Here is a 23894-nt window from a genome sequence, read left to right on the forward strand (position 1 = left end):
GATAGCTATAAATATCGCATCTTCATTGTGAAAATATGTGTCCTCAGAGACTGAGGGTTTTTTTCTCCCATTTAATCAGTAAATATAGTCACTCATTGTGTGTTTGACTCCTTGATTTCAAATACACTATTTGTAGTAGTGTGTTCTCAACTGAGGTCATGCCAATTCAGTCAAGGTCTTATTCCAACTTAGTTAAAAAAAATTCAGATTTAGAGGGGTCTATATTAGTGCAGTTCTTTGTTAAAACTTTTTTTTGTTTTTGTTTTTGTTTTTTTTGTTTTTTAAACTTTTAATGACGTAAACAAAAATATACCTAAAAGCGAAGCTTCTGGAAAAACCATTTGTTCTTCCCTGTCTTGTATCGTTCCTCAAATTTGACCTTGGCTTCCCGCCTTGCCTTGCGTTTCAGGGCTGGGTCCCTAAGGACATCCTTGTTGACAACAGTTTTGTCCAGGGGGATGTCCACAGAGTACCTTGTGGGCATCAGGTGGTTGTAGTTATAAACCTTCACAAAGGACTTGATCTTGGATCTCTTGGCGACTTTCTTCTTGCCCATGGCAGCCGTCACTTTTCGGGGATAGCGGTCAATTCCAGCCACCAGGGCATGGCTGTAAGGGAGGTCTGAGGTGCCATCATCAATGTTCTTCATGATGACGGCTTTGTGTCCCGAGTAGCGTCCAGCCAGGACGAGCACCACTTTCCCGGGTTTCATGAACTTGCCCATTTCGACAGCGAGCAGCCGGTTCCCAGCCGAAAGGAAAGGAGGTCACTTCCGCCAACCTTTCACCCTGCGGAGCGGTGGCCTCCTGTTAAAACTTTTTGTGCAGCGCTTTTGAGTATATTGCTAGCTTGCTAAATGGAACATAACATAAATTTGAAAAGCTCATTCCATATTCTTCATTTTATATTTCTTCTTATCTCATATTTGAAAACTAAAGTTTACAATAAGCACCAGGGATGCATGAAAAATACCAAGTAGTGTTCGTTTGTTTGTTTTGTGTAGATACTTTTAATCTCTGTTCCTGGCTCATATTGATATTATATGCAACCCTTTGAATTTTTCTCATTTTAGGGTCATACACATTGATAAATGAACAATCTCATTTTCTTTGAATGAATGATTGAAATGATTTTAATAACTTTTATCTTCATTCTCATTTGCAAAGACTTTTTTTTTTTTTTACAAGATTGTTTGGTACCATGATATCTGGGCATTTAATAGGATACAGGCAACTGATGATGCTAATATTACTCCAATACACGTGATATCCTTCAGTTCCACCCTCAAAAGAAGGTAAATCTGACAGTCAAATACATGGAGAGTTACAAAGCCCAACTCAGTTTTCCCATCTGCAGTACTACTAATAACGGAGCAGGTGGGTTCTAGCTTCCTTTCTGTTGATAAGACCAAGAACAAAAGCAGTTTAGGGGAGTGATGGGCAGGTTGCAGGTTCCTTCCCAGGGAAGTCAAAGCAAGAACTCAAGCAAGAATTTGAGGCAGAAACCATGGAGGATTGCTGTGTGCCAGCTCACTCCCTCAGGCTCAGGCTAAGTTAGCTTTCTTTCACGTGCCAGGACCACATCCTAGGGATATACCAAGTCCACAGTAGGATGCCCACCACCCACCTGCATCAGTGAACCAAGACACTATGCGAAGTCTTTTAAAGGCTTAGGCTGGGCAGATGGCTCAGAGAACAGTACTTACTTTTCAAGAGCAGGATCCTGACTTTCTGTTCCCTGCATCCACATAAAGGCTTCTCTTGATGGCCTGGTGTGTATATGTCACTTCAGTGCTAGAGAAATGTGGGTCATTGGGACATAGCTCCCTGGAGCTCACAGGCAGAGGTGTGGCAGGCTGTCCAGCCAATCAATGAGCTCTTCATTCACTGATAGGTTGAGGAAAACACGTGACATTGGCCTCTCCTCTCTCACACTTGCACACACACACAGCAGTAAGCACAGGTGTACACACAAGTGCCTATGTATATATCACACACACAAAGGGGTTAAAGAATATCAAATAAATTTAAATTGTTTCTTGTGAGTTATTTAAAATCTGGAATAATCTAAATAATAAGAACAGAGTTTTATTTTCCCCGACAGTATATAAGTTTGTGCATAGCCTTTTTAGAAAGAGCTAATTTGACTCCTCATACAGTAGTATTATATTTATATATAATTATTAATTAGAAAATGTGGGAAGAAATGTATGCAGGTGAGAACAGCTTTTATGCCAACTGCATCCCCAAACATACAAGCTCTCAGCTTTGCTGTACACTTTAGGACAAGCTTCAATGCATGAATAAGCCAAGACATAGGGTCATCTCGAACTTTTGAAAAAAAAAGACGTGTTCTGCTTTCTGCAGTCTTAACTCTGCTGGGCCTGTGCTGTCCTCTCTTGATCTGCTTTGTGCTTCTGTGGGTTCAATTTCACGGTCTTTCATTTCCAAGGCCAACAGGGATTCCCAGTGCTGAGAGGCCAGCCATGGAGGCCCTGAGGATGGAGCAGAGGCCTCACATTGCCCATCAGTGACCTTTGTGATGGATTAGGACATGGTTGCAGCTTCCAGGCTGGGGTGGGGGCATCCCTTGTAGTTCTCTTTGTGGCAGGAAAGTTAAGAGTCTTAGAAAAAGTAAGTTTCTGCAAACTGTTCTTGAGGAGAATCCAGTATCTCTGTTGGAGAAGCCCATGTTGCTTGATCAACAGAAGCTGTGGAATAACCATTTCTCTCAGTAGGGATTCACATTTGTCTCCTGTCTTTTGCTAATTAGTACACACACAGAGATACACACACTTGCATGTGCATGCCATGCACATGCACACACTCACACTTCACACACATAAACACACAGTGCACATGCACACACATGCACATGGACCCACTAATCCTGTCTGTACTTGTGCTGATGCTATCTGGATATAGGAACTGTCCAAATATCCAGTGTGTCTTATGCTTTATTAAAAGACTTACATTAATTATGTGATGTGTTATTCATGCATAAGGAAAGGTTTTTATAATATTCCTTCATATACTTGAAAATAGTAGGAGCATGAGTTTTTCCACCTACTTTCAATGTTTTACTTCTTGTAAAAAGAACATTCAAATTTTGAAAGTTCAACCCCCCTGCTGTCTCTGATCATTACATTTTCTGTCCATGTCACATCCTTCAGAGTTATTCTAGAAACACCTTTTGCCCCTTTGTACCCAATGGTTCCCTAACCCAAAGGAAGCACCTTTAATTCCCGAATTCTAATTCTTTAAATAATATTTTATTTTGTACGAATGAGTGCTTGCCTCTATGCATGAATGTGCACCGTGTGTGTGTGTGTGTGTGTGTGTGTGTGTATGCAGTGCCTTCAGCGGCCAGCAGAGGGCATCAGACCTGCCAGAGCTAGAGTTACCCATGGTTATGAACAGCCATATGGGTGCTGTGAACTAAACGTGGAACCAAGGCTCTTAACTATCCTCAATCTTTCCAGCCCCTAAACTCCAGTTCCTACCTTATCATGTGACTGTCTGAAAAGTTGGCCGCTTGGCTTTACTGTTCTGAATCTGAAAGTCCTCTTCCTGTAGTAGAAGAGCCAGCAAAGGAGTCACTGTCCACCAGCTAACTCCCATTGATGACTGTAGAGCCCAGTGACAATAGACTGCAGGGGCATCAAGGACTGACCTGCGGGTCCAGCATATTTCTCTGGGAAGGAGATGGAAACACTGAGTAAACATGATGGATGGATTTAAGAAAGTCTTTGTCACTGTCCTCTGCAAATGGCCACAGGGACTTCCCAAGTGCTTCTCTTTTAAGAGGACTTGTTTGAAGCAAAGCATGTCAGCACTTTTAACTGACAGGTGCTAGGGTGGGGTCTGGGTTATTAAATTTATAACCTTGTTAGAAATGAACTCCATTGAAAACCCCTTTCCATTAATGTTGGACTGAGAGCCTACTAAATAAGATTTTGAAATTAGAGTTTTGTGTTGCAGTCTATAGGACAGCTTGAGCAATTGGGTCATTTAATTTGCACTTTTACATAATGAGGGAATAAGTGAAATTCAAGGATAATTTGTAAACCACTAGCAACGTATAATGTGATTAGTTTAAGCAACCAGTTGTCACACTTGGCTTCCATCAGGGAAGTTCCAGCAGTTGGCTTCTTCTAACTCCATGGACATCAAAAGTTATAACCAGCAACCTGGCAGGCCTAGCACTACATCATTAGCTAGAAGTGCATGAACACACTGATGGCGTTATGTAAAGAAGCAGAATATACATATACTTACATATATATTCTGTAAATATATATATATATATATATATATATATATATTTCTCTTTCAAGGAAGATACTTTACAAATGAATTGTTCTTCGCCGTACTTGATCACGTCATGCAATTATTAGGAAAGAAATAAAAATAAATAATGTATTGATTGAAAATGTTTGTTCTTACATAATCTATACCTGCATACTTGTGTGTATACAGCAGTTGCCTTCACCATGCGTGCTTATTTATCTCTGAGTATACAGCTGTCCCCATACCCTCAAGATTCCACTGCAGTCTAAAAATAGCAAATGAAAACTCCTGGAAATAAAGAACTGTTACGTTTTCAACTATCGTTCCTTCAGTCAAGTACAATGGAATCTCAGGCTGCCTTGTTTCCCTTCCCCAGCATGTCCGTGGCGTCTGTACCCCCAAGCTGCCAGTCACCTGGCAGCTGAGGCCTCATCTGGGAGTCACAGTTATAGAACACTTGTGCTCGGGTCCCCTTACTTTTCTTAATAATGTGATGCCTACAACATGGCTCTGCTGCAGAGAGCCCATGTGCTTCTGCCATGATTTAAGCAATGGTGGAGCCCGCTGAGGTGAGCACGGTGTATGCTAGGAAGGAATCTTGATCCATACTATCGTGAAAATTGTGCTTGAATTTCTCTCACCTCACACCAAAAATTAGAGGCGAAGTATGTAATCAGAACTCAGTAAAAATGGAAAGGGCTACAGGTGTGTGTGTGTGTGTGTGTGTGTGTGTGTGTGTGTGTGTGTAGAGTTCACTGCTGTCTGGACTGTCACTGTTCACCAAGGATCTTGGAACATGCCCCATGGACATTTGGGATATGTTTACATCTCTGCAAACACACTGGAATTTCTGGGCAGCTGTGCACGCTGAAATGCAACCTTTATCTTTGTGATGCATTTAATGGAACATGTCATATTTCATGCATCTTTTTCATTCTGCAATTTAGGTGCTGTTTAGTTCAGTGACAGAGCTCCCTCCAGTCCTCCTGTGGCTTTCAGAATTCCCACTATGTGATCCTCTTCTGCTCAGCTGAACCCAGCCCGTATGTCTTCTGCTTAGCTTCCCCCAGATGTGGTAGCAAACCTGAGGCTGTCTGTAATCTCCTAGTTTCAGCCTCCCCCTCTATGAGCAGTGGACATTGATCTTTTCCTAATGCAGCAATAAGCTGCAAGCATTTTTCAAACGGGTATTTTATTTGCTCTATTATCGGTGAGAACAAAGGGAAAAGCATTTGGCCAAGGTCAGTGTGAGAGGCACTCAGACCCATGCCAGCAAGCCTTCTGCTGTCGGCTCCACTAACACTGGCCATTTGGCTCCAATCTTCCCTGATTGAGGATACGAAGTATGTTATGTTTTCAGCTGCCCAGACTCCACTCGTCAGACTCCAAATCTGTGGGTCACTTCCATCTTCTTAAGTATTTCATTCATAGACTCTTGGAACTGGAGGAGAGCTTACCACGTGGTCCTCTTCATTCATCCGCTTCCAGGCAGGAAGGCAATAAAAGTGTCTGGGAAAGAGAATGTTTTTTTTTTCATTTGTCAAATCTCCCAAATCTGGGGACCTATGGTCTTTCCTGTTTCACTTTCAATATCTAAATATTATTCTAAATATAATTCTCATGTGAAGATCTGACTGAGATCCCCTGAGCAGATCAACTGCTGTTTCCTTTTACAGTGTCTGGGAAGAAGGTTGAAATATTAAAGTGTTTGATTCTACCTTCCAACCAACTCTTTTTTTCCCCTTCTTTTGTATTTTACTTTGTTTGTGACCTTCATGTTTTCCTATCTTTTAAAGAGTAATAACCAGCACACTAAGAAAAACAACAAGACAGAAAGGTAGAATGCATTGCAGAGAGATCCATATATTTTGCATGTACCTTCTAGCTAGAGAAATATAAAATAAATCAACCACACAGATAAAAAACACTTGATTAATAAATGATACGTGTATTTGTCCAACTTTTTAGTATTTTTGAGTCTTCCTTCATAATAAGTATGTGACCAACATGGCAAAATCACTGCTGTTAATATGCAGTTAAAGCAAAACTCATCCAGCTGTATTTTTGAGCCTTTGATCCAGTTTCAAGCAGTGTGTGGGATTCAGCTGAATATGCATACAGCAGAGTGTGTTAAAGTCTGTTTGGGGGCCGGGCTGTGTTTCATATACACAGACAGACACAGTTGATCAACAGGATAGACGAAGAAAACTGGTTTGGAAAACAGCGGAGGTTTTCATGGGAAATTCTGCCTCTCTACATACAACAGTGACAGCTGGGGTTTTGACTCACAACATCTGGCCTTGAGCTGCCTCAGGACCAGACAAGTGCCTTTGCTCTGTTCTTGGCTCTTGCTAGAACCCCACATTGTGGGTCCTTTGAACAAAAGTCCCCTGCCACAAGTACTCAAAGAACAACTGTCAAGAAGTTTTCTGCTTGATGCAAAGGACTCCTCCTGGGTCTCGGGAGTTTAGCCTCTGTGCACGCAATGTATATTTTCTATACCAGTCCAAATACTCTAAATACAAGGTACTTCTAAATTCCTGTAGAAGCATTTGAAGACAATTTCCCCTCCTTCTTTCCCATTCCTTCTTCCCTCCCTCTCTTCTTTCCTCGCTGCCTATCTTCTTTCCCCTTCCTTTCCCCCTCCTCTCTCTTTCCCTTCTCCTCTTCCCTCTCTTTTTCTGTTCCTTGGGTCTTGTGGGATAAACTCAGGTTTGGTTCGGATTTGACATTTTCTTGCCTTAACCTCCCAAATGCTAAGAACTCAGGCCTGTACCACCATGCCCAATCTCAATACTTACCTTCAAGAATATGAGCTTCCCTGGTGTGGATAGTATCTTTGACAGGAGATTTAATTTTATTGTGTAGATTTATTTATATCTAACTCTATCACTTATCTCTAACATTTCATGCTAATTAATATTGAATTTGAAACCCTTTTTATTAAGACCTGGCTACTCATTTAGCATGAACATCAGACATAAAATCATAATGCCTTCTTGTGTATATATCTCTTCTTGGTGATGGAGAGAGGTTGGGAGTGGCCTGTATGTCTAGGGTCTCGAAGGCACTGTTGTCTTTCCTCAGTAGCACCTAGTAGAGCATCTCTGTCTCCATTCCAGAATTCCTTCATTATTTTCCTTTTTTTTTTCTACTGAAGACCTAAAAATGGGACCTTGAAACTCTAGTCCCTTCCTCCTCTGTAAGACAGGATGACTGTGGTTCACACCCAGCAACTTGGTAGCCGTCTTAACTTCATTGTTTAGTTTATCTTTGCACAGTGTTACAATGGATGCAACATCCTTTGTGCTCTGGTGTACCGCATCTTCCCATGGGATTCTGAGAATGCTTTTCACTATTGTTATTCTGTTAAACTCCTTGCTGCCAGTGTCATAAGGGCTGAGAAATATGCCATTGTGCCACATGAAACCTGTCACCCCTAGGACATTCGGGAATGTATGTGTTAACATTATATCCAAATTTATTCACTATTTAACTGATTTTTGTCTATATATTTTATGTATTGGGTAACATTTTCACTACACAGAACCTAAGAATATACACAATTTCTTGATATACTTTGTGGTAGATTTTACTTTGTTGTCTGTCTATCTATCTATCTATCTATCTATCTATCTATCTATCTATCTATCTATCTATCTATCCATCCGACTAACAGGGACCAATATAGACCAAGCTAGCCTTGCCCTTACTCTATGTTGATTCTGAACTTCTGGTCCTCTTGTCTGCCTCCCCACAGTGCTGGTATTAAAGCTCAGCTTCACCCTACCTGGTTTATCTGGTGTGGGGACTTTATGAACAGCAGCAAGCATTGGACCAGGTGAACTACACCCTCAGCTTCCACATTTGCTTGGTTTCAGATTTTACCTTGCCAGATTATAATGTTCACCAGAGAAATATCTTTAGGCATTGTGCTTTTCTTCGTTGTCTGTAACCAGCTCTTGGGTTTCTGCCTGTGTCTTGCTAATGTCACTTGAGTGTCTTTGGCAAATCACATGCTTTTGAGGACTGAAATTTTTCTTCTGAGAATTTCTGTAAGTTTATCTTCAAGCTTCATAAGTCTTAGCTGGATTGTCCATGTTGCTAGGATCCTATCTACTTTGTCAAACCCAGTGACCTCTGGACTGTTGCCAACATTCTCTGTCATGTGTTTCTAAAAACCAAAAACTGCAGAGCAAACCTCTGTGTAGACGCTTTGAAAACCGTATCCATGTCCCGCTGTTCGATTCCGATCATAGTTGTTCCATCCAGTGAGGTGGAATGGTCAGTGTCCCCAGCTCAGCCACTTACAAAGCAGTGGGCATGGCTCCCCGTCCTGTAGGGTGGCTCGCGGGATCTCTGCCCCGCGAAGAGCACTGCTGTTGTGTGGAAACAGACTCCTGCCGGCATCACTCCTACTGCAGATCCGTGGAAGCACTGGTTTTGAGGGACCCGCCCTATTTAATATATGTGCCCATTGCCTCGTAACATTATTGGTAAGAAATGGCAATTTCTACAAAGGGCTATCATATTAAAATAAGGCAAAATATAGTTTGATAGGCTACATACACTGCAGGAATATGAAATTTTTAAGATAAAAAGGAAAGGATATTTGGGGAAGTAGCTTAGTGTGTAAGAAAAATTGTCGTGCAGTCACGAGGACCCGACTTCAGATTTCCAGTGCCCAATAAAACACCAGGTATGACTGGGCCTGTGGGTTCACGCCTCCAATCCTATCACTCTGGAGGTCCAGGCAGGAGCATCACTGTGAATCTGAGGCCAGCTTCTTCTACGCAGTGAGTTTCAGACTAGCCCAAGCAACATAGTAAGAGCGTGTTGGACAAAGAAAGACATGGCACGGCCACTCGTGAGTTCACCTGCGACAAGGGTGCTGCTGTTGGCAGCGAGGAAAGGGACATGGAGGCTGAATGCTCACCAGCCAAGCTTCAGTTCTGGGGAAAGACTCGGGATCAAGGGAAAAGGTAGAGACTGATATTCTGGAATGTTCGCCTGCCTCCAAGCACAGGCACTCCTGCCATATATGTGCACACACCAGAAATTACACATGCACACCAGGAAAAAAAAAGCTCGCAGAAGTCAAAGGAAGATTTTCTTTTCTTCTCTAAAGACAGCCCCTATGTTTAGCAAGTGCAGGCCAAGCGTGCACGCCCCTGACAGAGGCGAGGAAGAAATAGTGCCTTTAGAACAGGCAAGTTCTCTAATTACACCGGGGAGGTGATAATGGTAGGTGTTGCATGTTTAATGCAGTGTTCTCGATGCCCCTTTCTCTCCTTGCCTTTTATTTTTTCTCCCCCTTCACAGAAACCTCCGCCTGAGCCGAAATAAAAGGTTCAAAGCTTGTCAGCATTAGTTTATAGATAGCTGTTTAAAAGTAATGAGATATTGGGTATTGTGAGGCTCAGGCTGCCTTGCCAGACTCATTTATTCCGTTTCACCTTTTGTCAGAGTTGCAGACAGAAGGCTTTCAATTAGAACATGTCACCTGTTGCCCATGACCTAATTTGTACTTGTGTGTGTCACAGCTCTGGCCTCCATGCTGCACACAAGCAACTTTGTCTCGGTGAAGAAAACATTTTCCTTGCTAAACATTTTGTGGATAGGGATTTCAAATTCATGTATTTGTGGCTGGGCCTCAATCTCCGTTACAAGCTTGGTGCCAGAGCCGTAGAGCCAGCCAAGAACTGTGGGTTGCCCTTCGGGGATCTGGGAATCAAGGGGCTTTGGGTGTGGGGGGGGTGCGGGGATCTGGAAATCAGGGGCTTTGGGTGGGGGGTGTCCCATGTGCATTAACCCACATGTGTATGTTGGGTGCACCTAGAAGGCTGTGTTGTTCCCAGTGCCAGCTTTCCATGATAGTCATCCATTTAAATTTCCTCTTAGGAAAGACATCCCTGGGTTGGTTCACAGTGGTAAGCTGAAACATCTCGTGAGTCACCAGGGCATTGAGGGAAGCAGTCCTGTCCCTTTTTCCAGCGCTGCTCTGCCTCTTACCCGTGCCAGCGTAGGGTGCAGCTGTCACTTTCTCCAGCAATTGTGCCTTTAGTCTTCTGGTCTAGACATTCTCCCCAGTGCTCACACCTGAATCCGACTCTCACACATCACGGTTTTCCCACCTATAAAATGGGACAAGATTTGCAACTGCTTCGTGGGTTACTTTGAGGGTATGTGCGCTAATACATATAGAATTCAATCCCCCCCCCCCCGAGTGTTTAGCGCATAACGAGCTCTTGGGAACTGGTAGAGGCTAGGGAATGCCCTGGCTTTCATTTCCTACATGACACATCAGGCCCCGACTGGCTCATTGAGTTACATTGTAGACGGTGCTTGTTGAGAGTAGGCACCAGAAGGCTTTCTGTTAAAACAGAGAGACTGGGGCTCAATCTCAGTCTTATTTAACAAAATTGCTGTCGACTTTGAGAGGATGATGATAGTTACAAAAATGATTCAGGGCTGGTTTGTCACAGCATCTTAGATGGTCTGCAGGCAGTTAATATGGTTTTCCCCAGAGCATCCTTGTGCGCATACAAATAATTTGTACTCATCCCCTTGCTGTGAACCCTGTAAGCATGCATGGCTGCCCAGATTTTGTCCCCAACGAGAACCCCAACAGAAGCCACCATGAAAATTCCCAGTACTGGACTAGCCTCTACTAATCCTTCCAGCCTCTTGCTGCAGCTCCTGCAGGAGAACTTTCTCTATGCTTTGCATAGACACTTCCTTCAACAATCACTGGCAGATGGATTCTGGGTACGGTCATGTGCTCTCCTACTACAGGGAAGAAAAGGGGCTGCTAGGCAGCAGATTGAGCACACAGTACCAGGGTACCAGAAAGTACAGGGGAGGGTCAGTGCCAGTACCAGGGTACCAGACAGTACAGGGGAGGGTCAGTGCCAGTACCAGGGTACCAGAAAGTACAGGGGAGGGTCAGTGCCAGCACCAGGGTACCAGAAAGTACAGGGGAGGTTTAGTGATAGTAACAGGGTACCAGAAAGTACAGGGGAGGGTCAGCACCAGTACCAGGGTACCAGAAAGTACAGGGGAGGGTCAGTGCCAGACAGGATACCAGACAGTAAAGGGGAGGGTCAGCACCAGTACCAGGGTACCAGAAAGTACAGGGGAGAGCCAGTGCCAATAACAGGGTATCAGACAGTAAAGGGGGGGGTGGACATAGCTTTGTAAGTTCTCACAGTCCTCCCCGCCTCCACTGTAGTCAGTGTTAGTTAACATTCTTACCAAACCCAGCTGGTTGTTTAATATTCTTGAATGATCATTTCAAAATTGTTTGTACTGAGCGTGATCATTTGTTTCGTTCTTAAGTGTGCTGGGATCTTACCCTTAATGTCTTTTAGTAAACTTTTACTTTGGAACAATATAACAAATGTCTTGATTTTAAATTAGGAAAGTAGGTGAGGGTACTCTTAATAACTCCCTGAAGGGAAAGAATATATATGAAATCCATCTGACTTCACACTATTAAAATAGTGAAAGCTGCCTTTGACTTTGACCATTTAATATCAAGAAAATTTCCACTTGGACACAACATGCTGGCTTAGCATGCGCCCACCCAGGCGACCTTGGCCTGACCCTCTGCTTTGTTTAGTATTTGTTCTCTTCAGAGCATTTTTTTCCTCCTTGCCCTACTCTGGTTCTTTCCATTTTGTAAATTTGGACAGTGTGTGCAATTTGTGGCTCCCCCGTGGCCTGCAGGCACACACAGCAACCGAAGAAGCCTTGGGAAATGTTTGGGTAGGTAGGAAATGCCAACTAGTAAAATCTTTTATTCATTTATTTATTTACTGAAAAAAAGGATAATGGTGGTCTCTGCTTGAGTGGACAATCAAGTCACCCTAATTAACTTCAGAATTCTGTCACGCATGCGATTTCATGGGCTCGCTATTTTTATAGGAGCAAAGAAACCCTCATGTGTTAATTTTTTCAAAAGTATGCTACAAGTAAAGTCTAAGGAGAAATTTCTTATTTAAAACTATAAGAGATAAAAACAGCATATTTATTTTTGATGGAAAATTTTGAATCCACCAACGTTTGATTCTAACTAACCTAGCACTCCCAAATACTGATAAGAAATATTTTATTTATTTTTGTGAAAATGGTTTGAAACTTTAAGTTGTAATTATTGTTTCTGGGCTTCATATTGGACAAATTATAACTGAACTCAAGGAAAACATATTTATTTAATTAGTTATTTAGTTACTGCTTGTTCGTTTTTGTTGAGATTGGGACTTACTTTGTTTCCCAGTCTGGGATATGAAGTGAGATCATGTCTCAAAAGAAACGAACCAAAAATTTAAGTTCTGAGATTTTTAGTCAGATGAATGTGCCCATCAGTTGTCAATAATCTAAGGCAAAGAAGCTGTTCCCACCTATTCAGAGAGCGCTTCAGGTTTGGGTCAGCCTTTACGCTGCTGTTTCTGAGTATGTTTGTATGATGATCCAGGTGAGAAGGGGCTGGCTCTTCTTGGTCAGAGTTTTGCTCTGGTGTAAAGAAATCAGTTGCTGAATGGTGCTGCGCAGAGACATTTGGAGCTATTGTTAGCTGGACTGCCCTTTAAACTTCCTTGGGAGATCAGGGAACTATAGACAGTCACCAGGATGACAGCCGCTGTCCCTCCAGGGGTGTATAAAAGGCAGATTTCCCCAGGTTTGGAAGCAAAGTTGAAAAGCAGTAGTAGATATATTTTACTTTGTTTGAAATACTTGAAAAATTTAATATTTGGCCGCTTGTGACTGGGAATGAATTCACACATGAATACATTATTATGATCTTTTAAAACATATTGACTTCAGAAAATTTTGCTATTAATTGTTATCCAAACTTGGCAGGAGCACTGCTCTGCATATTGAGTCTCTGTCAGGTTTTACTATAGGATTATTAATCTCATGCTTTATGGGTATCAATATCTCGTCTTTCCCCCCAGTGCCATATAAATAAAACTCACAAGTCATAAAAGAATTCTTTGTCCAATTGATTTTCACTTCAGAGAATAAAAAGTGAAATCTGGGGTATTTGGAAAGGTTTTGGTCGTTTAGGACCCAGGTAGATGTGTGGGTGTGGTGGATAGACAGTTCAGGCAGACTGGATGGATGTGCAGGCGGATGGGGGGAAGCTGCTAACCTCCCAAGATGGGAAGGGATGGAGAAGGGAGACAGGTGGAGCGTGGATAGAAAGTCAGTTTCCAAAGCTGAACGGGAGATGCCTAGTGATGGTGGTTATCACACGCTGCTCAGAGAGTGTGTCTGCAAATATGAGATATGATGTCGCAGGAAACTACTGACGAGTGTGTGTGTGATCAATAAACATTTTTTCAGGACCACACTTTCTCCACAGATACAGCCAATTTGGCTAAGAATGACCCCCATGTACACGTACATACCACACACCCATGTCCACCTATGCACCTGGCCATGGCACTGAAAGCTGAGAGCTCGTGTGTAGTCTGTATGCGTGTATACTTTCCTGTGTATTGCATGCACATATGTGAATGTGCACGTGGAGGCCAGGAGTCAATGTCCAATGTCATTCCTCAAGCACTTTCTACCTTAGTTTTTGAGCCAAGATTTCTTATTGAACCTGGAGCTCCCTGATTTGGTTAGGATGGCTGGCCACAGCGCCCCAGGATCCTCCAGTTTCTGCCTCTGAGCACTGGGGTCACAGGTGTGTAACTGTCACACTCAACTCTTCCTCTGAGCACTGGGATCTCAGGTGTGTAACTGTCACTCAGCTTTTCCCTCGCATCTAGGAGTCAAACTGAAGCGTGAGCGATATGCATGTTAGTGGCTGAGCCACCTTTATACCATCTTTAAATGCTTCTCACTAGACAGACTTCATTTTCAGACACGGACCAGCTTTGGGCTCCTGAGACAGCACAGATAGTAAAATTATTTGCTCCCAAGCCAGACAACCTGGGATCCAGCCCCAGGATCCACATGGTGGACGGAGAGAAGCAACTTCTGCAAGTTGTCCTCTGACCTCCACATGCACACACAAGCACTTACGTCCTTACACAGCAAATACATAGAACATCAAAAGAAATTCCTCAGCTAGGTGTGCAACTATATTGGAAATATGAATTCTCTATTAAGCACTGATAGAATATTCAGGGGCCCATGGATCCAAGCAGTCCATGTCCATACTGTGGGCTTTTTTTTTTCTAACAGTCTTAGAAGAGACTAAAGTGTTTTCTCTGTTTTACCACTTTCTGCATGTCATGTGCGCTCTCTCTCTCTCTCTCTGTCTCTCTCTCCTCTCTCCCTGACTTTCCATGCTACCTATAATAGCAGATTAAATGCTCTCCCCTGGTTGAAGTTAGCTGATAGATATCAAGGCTATAACTAGTCTCTCCCGTGCATCCCAGACCACTTCACATAAACTGGAAAAATCTTGGAGACAAAATGATGAGAGAAGATAAAGCTTAAATAAGTGGGGAGTTCCAGGACAGGCTCCAAAACCACAGAGAAACCCTGTCTCAAAAAACAAACAAACAAAAAAAGTGGGGAAGGAAGGGGAAAGTGCCAAATGTCAGAGAATATTGATAACAGTCACAAAGAAAGGATCGAGCAACTAGAAGAATGAAGATAGAATTCTGTGGAATTGGAGTGCTTTGAAAACTGCAGTTACATAGACAGGGTAGGAAGACAGACAGTTGACTGGTAGGCCTGACATTCTTACCTCTGAATTCCCTCTGCAGAAACTCCTACCTATCCTATTTGTACCGCCCTGCCCACTCTTTGTTCTCCCCATAATGTATCAACTGATGAATAACATTCTCTTTAGGAAATCCATCAGCATTTTAATGCAGAAGTTTCCGCTTGCATCGGTCCCGCCTTCCCCAAGCCTGTCGGTGCTCTTTTTATTACATTCAGTTCCACAGGTGCAGCGGAGGAGAGTCGCTTAGATCTGTCTAGATCTTTCTGTTGACTGGGTCCCACACATGGGGCTCTTAGGAGTGATGGAAGATGAGGGTACAGACTAGCAATGTCTACTTGAGAAAGTACAGCACTACAACAGAGAGATGTCTTTGAATTAATTTATATAAAAGTGTGTCTTTGCCCTGATGTACAAATGGCGACTTTGATGGCTCTGTAGGGAAAAAAGAAGGCCTTTTATGTTTTCTAGCCATTGGCAGCCATAGTTTCTACACACTGGCAATCCTGATTTAGCTTCCAATTCTTTAGCCTTCTCTCGTAACACTGGTCCACTCTCGGCTACACTATGTGTCTCCTTAGCACTCCTGGGAGATGCCGTTGTTGCATTTGACCATTCTGAGGTGCCTACCTAAGCAGTAAGCCAGTGCCTGTCTCTGTCCACAGGGGTACGTCTCGACAGAGTACGTGGGGGCCGACAGAAGTACAAGCGCAGAATAGATGCTGAGAACAGCCCGTACCTGAACCCTCAGCTGGTGCAGCCAGCCAAAAAGCCATGTAAGTACAACAGATGTGTCTGGCTTCCCAGGCCCAGGATCCTCCCAGTTGGCACTGTCTGCTAATGTTGGCATGCCCATCTCTACTGACTCCAAGGAGACGCCTCTTGATTGGAGAACATGGAGTCTATTTTCAGGGCTTGTCAATAAAGAGCGATGTCAACCCAACTAATGAACTTTTTCATTTCTTTTTAAAGATATTTATGACAATTCTGTACTTCCCCTGTTTGTGCCTAGTCCCTGTGTAGAAGCATGAGCATATCAATGCACAGCTTACCCAGTGTGGATTGTACACGGACTGGTTGTCTTTCTTTGCAGAGGTATATAAAATGGGTCATACTGTGACCATTAGTTCATTGGAGCTGTTAGTTTCAGATTTCACAAGAAAGTGACTTTCGTAGTTTTCCCCTAACTAAACGAGTTTGGCTGCTCAACCTCCCAATGAAAATACATTAGGGGCCTCATTAATTTGGAGCTCTATAAGCTTAACACAGTAGCTAGTAATAGATTAAAACGAGAGTGGGGCCTACTAATAATGAGCAGAGGTTGGTGGTTCCATCTCAGGTGCCCTTATGGGCATTATAAATTGTTTTTAAAGAGCCCATGATTTTATGATACCAGGCTGCAATTTGAAAGAATGGCTGGTGCACAGCTAACGTGCAAACCCCATTCTCTTTGTCATTAACTAAAAGGGGCTGGAGTGTAGAGGGTGGCAATAGCTGTATCCCATTTTCTGAGAAATCAGTTAATAGCCAGCTACAGTGCCGCCCAGCTAGCAATCTCCATGTTTACGCCTGGCATTCGGAAGCGACCCGAAGAAGTGTTCCCACGGCAAGAATGCTCACAAGTAGCTGTTTTTGTCACAGCAGACAGAAGTTGCTCTTGCTTCTCCAGCAGTTCGAGAGAAAATCAGGCTGTTTTGATCTCCCTTCAAGGGAAATGAAAGGGTCCACTTCCAGCTGAAGTCCACTTCCAGGCGGGGTCAGTGCTGTGCACCATTCGCACCAGCAACGTCATCCGCACCAGCATCTGGGACTCTGTTAAGTAAATAAAGCAGACTCTGAACTGTAAACGAAAGGCCATTTTCACTGCGTTAAAGGAAAAGCAGCCCATTTTACATAAAATTAAAGCCTAAGTGAACATATGGCAGTTTCTTTTTGCCTTTCCAGAAAACGTTATGTTGATTATACCTTCAATTGTCCAATCTGGCATGCATCCGCTCCTCAGCCCGCGAAGAAGCAGTTTGGCATTCTGCAGATATGGCCTAGAAGTGCATTAAGCAGATTTTTTTTTGCACATTATAATTTAAAACTTTCTGATAATACAATAAAATGCAATAAACACTAATGCTTAATTTCATTAGCAGGTTAGTGTTTCTTGTTTCAATAATATCTGGATTGCCCACTTCTCATTTTCTTTAAGCACACATTGACCTAAACCATTGATAATTTCCTCTATGAACAGAAAAAAAAAAAGGGCACCAGACCCTTTGTCAATCAACACAGTACAGGGACATCTATCGTTTTCTGTGTAAACCTGAAGAATTGGGAAGTGGCTTGTCAAGTGCCTCTAAGAAGATTATAGCAATTGCAGGGTGCTCCATTCGGCTGAGATAAAAGAGGGCTCCTAATGAATCGTTTCTCATTATCTAAAGGCCGTTGTGTTAATTTTCCTTAGTCCATCCAATTAGTGTGTTTTTGTAACAAACATTTATAAAACTTAATTTTCAGATCCTGTCAGATAGGCATCAGGGGATGCCATAGGCTTTGCAGGAAGGTAGCTGGAGATTTCTGCACCCCTGGCTGGCTGTTTGTGTACTACAAAGGCCCAAGAATGAAAATTGGGTTCTATTGATTCTAATTAGGGAAACATTAAATAAGACCTACCCTGAAACAACGCTGTTGGCTATTCTGTTTGCTAAAAGATGGGAAAGCCCAGGCTTTCACTGAATCGCTCTGACATGCACGTCCAGAAGCCGTGACTTATATAGAACAGGTTGTATGTTTTCCCTGTGTGAAAAAATAGAATCACTGTTTCCTCTGGTTACATGCTTGTGCCCTTGACTGATGCATAATCTTCTAGTCCTGAGATTCTAGCTCCTTCAGAGGAAAAAAAATGAAAACCTCTCTCAGCATAAGCAGAAATACAAGATGTTCTATCCATGGTGTGTAAAATAAACATTGCTCCTTTCAAATCCTGTAAGCTAGAAAAAGAGCCTATCACATGCATCATGTCTTATTATTTTACTAGAAAGGTTGGCATTTGGGAGTATTTTTACCCAAATATTAATATGCGCATTAAGGATTGATGACTATTTGAAATAAATATAATTCATATATCCATATTGGTGTATTTTAAAATATAATTTCAAGGTTACACAAGACCTGAACAAAATCAAGCTAGTCAACATCCTATACTCACATACATATTCATATATATATATATAATTTTGAAAAAGTGCTAAGTACATCTTTAATAAGTCTCTTCATTACTTCATCAAACCCAAAGAATGCCACACATCATTTGGGGTTGCAAGAGTTAAAAATATAGTGACAGGCAAGTGTGTAGCAAACACACTTGAAACTTTGGCTCTGTCCACAAATCTCCTTGGACTCCCGATATTCTAGGAAGATATTATCAAGACTCTTAAATATGTGAATTGGTTTTTACCCATCTGTATCTCCTCACATAGGAGAGAGAATCACATCTAAAGCTACATAGAGAAATTGAAAATCAGGCCAACGAGAAAAATCATTGTGTTAGCCAGGCTCAACGGCCCTTCCATAAACCCTCTCATGCCCCAGAGCAGTAAAACACATCGGATGAGACGCTTTCCATTTGTCTCTAGTGTTGACTTTATGAAGATTTCAAAAGCATAGATCACAAATTTCAGACAGATAAATCTGAAGCAGAGAATGAACTCAGGACAACAGATGAGAGTAGAAGATTAAAGACTAAGGTGCTTGGAGGAGAAAATGCTGCATCCTATAAGCAAGGGTCATTTTTATGGGCACAGATATTAGCTATATTTGGAGGGTTGGCTTGGGATATGGAGAAGAGGGGAAAGGAGGGCAACTCTTATTTAATGTATCCCGAGGAAATAGAGTTATATAGTCAGTAATTCATCCTGGAATAAGGGCTCTGACCTTTGACTTTTTTAAAAAGGGAATTAAAACAATTAATGACTTTTGTGCCTATTAAGACTATGGACACTCGTGGGTCTTTGCTTTCTGCGTGAGTCCATATTTCACTGCTTGCCAGCAAGGGTTTATTCTAAAACTGTTGTGTGCTGTTTAATCTGCTTCCCAGCTCCCATTGAAGAATTGGAGAGTAAACCCAAGAACCACCTTTCTACTCTTACTTGTTTGCTATAAAAACAATGCTCACGGCAGGACCAAGTCTGCTTTCCAGAAAGCCAGGCAAAAGGAAGGGGTGCTTTCTGTCACACACAGTGACTTCCTTCTTGCTGCTTAAGGCATGCAGAGCAAGCCATGATGGCGCATGTGGGTTTTCATTGTAGACCGTTACCATTATTTTCCAAAACACACAATGCCCTGGGGTTTGTCAAAGTGGGTGACTATGTTAGTGGTCATGCAGTGCTCTGGTTTGATCCCACAGATAACAAGATCGTCTCACATTTGTTGGTGGCTGAACCAGAGAAGATCTATGCCATGCCTGACCCTACTGTTCCGGACAGCGACATCAAAGCCCTCACGACACTCTGTGACTTGGCTGACCGAGAGTTGGTGGTTATCATTGGATGGGCAAAGCATATTCCAGGTGAGTTCTCTGAAAGCCCAGTAGAATCACCAAGGCTGCAGGTGCCTCCCGGTTTGTATGTCCCATGTGGGAGGAGTTTACATTTTTCTTGTGGGATTATTTCTTAAGCACCACTTCCGTTGTTTGTACTCAATTAAGTACCAATTACCAATTGTCTTAATTCAGAGCATTGTTAGTGATAACCATTCCATGTATGCACTATTCATTTCATATTTGAGGGCACCATTTGCCACCACTAAATAAAGAACATGCAATCCATGAAACCATTTCTTAGTTAAAATAAAATTTTTTATCCTCCTCCTGATTAAAATAATTCTGTATTTTTTACATGAGAATATTATTTTCAGCATTAGGGCTAATGTCCCCTTTTCCTTCTAAGAATCATTCATCTTGTTCTTTATCATAAATGTTTACATTGACCTTCTCACAAATCACAAATTTTACAATCACTTGCAATTAGGTATTTACTATAAATTTAAATACAAAATTAAATGCTAGATTAAGATGGTAGATTTCTTCAATTAGTGTTTCATCGTCTTTCTTAAAAAAGAATCCTGAAATAGCAAAAAGTGTACCTGGCCACATATTTTGAAAATGTTAGTATTGTGTCTCAGTTCCTTTTCATCTCTTTGGATTTTTATTTTCAAATAGCTCATAAAGAAGTTTTCGAGTGACAAGAGATGTTTTTCTGGCACACATGGCTAACTTATTTCCGTCTCCTTAAACTAGTTTGTCTTTATGCTTTGAATGCTACAGTAATTTCTTTAATCAAATTGATGGAAGTCCCTTTCCCAGCCCACACTGAAACCAATTTATTGGTCATGATACGCCAGCCATGTCGCTAACAGTCGTAACGAACTGTCAGGCAGTATAGCGGTGAAGCTAATTTGAAGTCATTAGGTGTGCAGCGTTCAGGCAACAATTTGTTACAGTGGTTAGGGGCACAGCTGACATTTCTGAATAGCTTTGTTCAGGGCAGTTCTAGATGAGACCAAGCAAATTGTAAACTAATTTAAACATCACTCTGTATTATACCGGCTACTTTGTCTTACACTGCTTCCTAATAAAGCTCTCTAAATTAAGTCAGAACTCTCTAAATAGGTAACTTGAATGTATGCTTTGGAAAACACCCACACATGAATAACAATATCTAAAAGAATACAGTTTGGTCCTGTGGATACACAATGCTGCATTTAGAATACAGTCACACCTCTATGGATGGTCTAAAAAGGTGTGCAGAGCAAGAATTCAGACTGTACCCAGTGACTAGGTGTGGCTCTCCAGCATTTGCGAGACTGAGGCTGGAGGATTGGCCTTCCCTATAGAACGAAAGCCTATCACGGGGAAGAAGAACCAGGTAGCAGATTTGTCTAAATTGTAAATGAAAACTTCTTCGGAAAGGAGGTGTTATTGGTGGGCAGGAAAGCAGGGAAACGAAACTAATAGGTTTTGAAACATGTCTGTGGACACATTTTTAGATAATCAACATAGATCATTAATGTGGTATGCCATTGTTCCATATGTATATACCTTTTGCACGTTTTTGCTATTTTAATGCTTTTAATATAAGTAAAATTACATCACTTTTCCCTCCTCTTAACCCCAGCCCTTCCCAATCACACTCCTTTGATCTCTTTCTATGCTCCCAACTTTCAAGTCAATAGCCTCTCATAGCCTCTTTTTCTTTGATTATTTTTACTACACACACACACACACACACACACACACATATGTATTTTAAATATAATTATTCTAACTGATGGTTTCTCATTGTGGCATTATTGACACTTGGTACTAGAAATTTCTGTTGTAGCCAGCTTTTCTTCTTATTATAGGATGCTTGATGGCATCCTTAGCTTCTACCCACTAGATGCCAGTAGTACCCCTAACAAAGAAAAATATTCTCAGACACTACCATGTACTGCCAGGGGACAATCCACACCAAGCCGCCTACCCAAGCCCTCCCCATTGAGAACTACATCCCAGCTCGAGATATTTATTCTCCTCCACTCAAGGACAGAGAAATTTGAGTCAAAGAGAAATTCCGGAATCTCCAAAACACATTCAAGACAGGTTGAAGTAGGACACGTACCATAGTTTGGAGTAGCCTGGGCTACATAGTGTATTTCAGACCAGTCTGTGTAAGAAAGAGTAAGACTGTCTCTCAAGACAGTAACATATTTATGGAAGTCTGAGTTCAGATCCCACTGAGAAGCCAGGCATGGTGGCATGTCTGTCATCCCAGGCTTGGAATGTGGTGACAGGGGGATCTTGGGAAATTGCTCACTAGTCAGCCTAACTAAACCAGTGAGCCTCGGGTTCAGTGAGAAACCGATCTTTAAAAAAGAAAAAGAGTGGAGAGCCATAGAGCCATAGAGGAAATTACTTGGCATTGCCCCCTGACCCCCAGGACCCCTGCCATTAACAAACAAACAAACACACGAACAAAGAGAGAAGTGTGAACCCTGCCATGGTGATGTCCGATCACCTATTATCTCCATGAGCTCTGCTCTGCTCTCCCCGAGTTAAGAGATTTATTAAGGCAATATTTTGATACCATCCAGAATTGTCACAATAAAGACCAGCTATTAAAAAAGAATAGCCACTGCTCCCAAGCCCTGTGGTTAGGAAAGGTCAGAGGTGAACGTGCAGTCTTGATTGTGCATCCAAGTGAAGATGAGGGCTCCCAGAGACGCATGCTGGAGTCACAGACTCGGTGACTTCTGGTAAGACGGGAACTTTAAATAACTCTGCGGAGTGCCATTTCCAGGGCTAGAAACAATGAGCATGTGATTATGTGCTCAGTCGTAAGCTGGGGCTTGGAATCGGTGGGGGCGGACATTAGAGTCTCTCCATAGCAAATGGAGGAGCGGTCACTGTACTATGATGCCTCACAGCTCGCATTTTACTAATGCTCAAAAGGTATTTTAAATGATTCCAAAGGAAACCTTAGCTTTTTAGAAGGGAGTTTGGAAAACAGGAATTCACTGAAATCTTTTTTAAGTATTTTTTTTTAACAATATGCACACAGGGAATGGTGCAGGAGGCCCTGTGCCATCAAAGCTTGCCTGGGTTCAAGGGCATCTGAAAACCACACGTAGTGTGACCGGGAGCATTGGATGGGGAGGTAGAGGCAAAGAGGGCATAAAGAGTAAAGTCACATATCTGCTTTGATAAAAGTAAAAATGCGTTTTCCATAGGGAACCAGTCTTATACTTAGTGATTAGGCAGTCGGATCATAGCTGGAAGTGAACTGAAACTCCCCTTTGGCCTTAGCTTTAGAATTTTCTATGTAACATGTTAAAAAGTAAAGTGAACTTATACACATGCATGACCACATACGTGCACATTCACTCACACACACATTCACATGCCGAGACACACACTCTCTCTCACACACACATGCACACACATGCACACACAGAGACACACTCACACACATGCACATAATTCACACACAGACACACTTCACACACAGACACACTTCACACACAGACACACTTTCACACACAGACACATTTCATACACAGACACTCTCACATACTCACACATATGCACACACATTCACACACAGAGACATACTCACACACATATGCAACATAATTCACACACAGACACACTTTTAAACACAGACACATTTTCACACAGACACTCTCTCACACACACACGCACACATGCACACACAGTCACTCACAGAGACACACTCTCACACACACATACACGCATGCCTCAGTGATCCTCACTCTTTCCGTAGTTCGTGCAATCACATACCCACGGGCATGCTCAAAGCTTTGCACTCAGATCAAGCCAGCTTCCCGTCTGCACTGCTGCAAACACACGTTAGCACGCTTTCTTCGGCCTCATGAAAAGTGAATTCTGCCAAAGAAAATAGTGGAGAAAACCACACCGAGAGTGAGGGGTTTTCTCTGTAAATAGGATTAGTTGACTGCATTAATGAGTCACAGGAAAGGGGATGTGCGCTGTTATGAAACATGACCATACTTATCTATAGGAAAAAATAGTACTCCAAGGGCCTGAGAAAATGCTTGACTTTCGCTGGAGGAGTGTAAGGGCACAAGAACAGATGATGGTACCCTAATAGCCCTTTTTAAGAATGACAGGCCCTGCCATTAGCATCCCTTTATACCCTTGGAAATTGCTCATGCCTCGCTTTTCTGCTTTCTATCTGCCTGGTTCTTTTTTATTTCTCTTTCAATTTCGTCCGCGCTCGGATAAGCGCATGCTAACACAATATGATTGAGCTGTAAAATGGAACGCTGTCGCCTCTAATCTCTTTTATGTAGATATGGAGGCCCTGCACACTCCACTTCGTTCCCTCTCCATTGTCGGCCTTTTTTTAGAACAG

At 42.3% G+C, this 23894-nt stretch overlaps 2 protein-coding genes across 6 annotated transcripts in view; one reads left to right on the forward strand and one right to left on the reverse strand.

The window, feature by feature from the left end:
• The window catches only part of Esrrg (estrogen related receptor gamma), a 559413-nt gene that overhangs the window by 479411 nt on the left and 56108 nt on the right, over positions 1–23894 (forward strand). For all 5 annotated transcript variants that reach the window (XM_057769722.1, XM_057769723.1, XM_057769724.1 and 2 more), the window contains 2 exons: positions 15639–15749; positions 19367–19528. In XM_057769722.1, the coding sequence (XP_057625705.1) occupies positions 15639–15749; positions 19367–19528 (273 nt within the window). The remainder of the gene's footprint in view (positions 1–15638; positions 15750–19366; positions 19529–23894) is intronic.
• Positions 304–772, reverse strand: LOC130874417 (60S ribosomal protein L27-like). The gene has a single exon (XM_057769726.1). The coding sequence runs from the start codon at positions 722–724 to the stop codon at positions 314–316; it is 411 nt and encodes a 136-aa protein (XP_057625709.1). The 5' UTR covers positions 725–772; the 3' UTR covers positions 304–313.

This window comes from Chionomys nivalis, chromosome 5, assembly GCF_950005125.1.
Source record: "Chionomys nivalis chromosome 5, mChiNiv1.1, whole genome shotgun sequence".
Taxonomy (NCBI): domain Eukaryota; kingdom Metazoa; phylum Chordata; class Mammalia; order Rodentia; family Cricetidae; genus Chionomys; species Chionomys nivalis.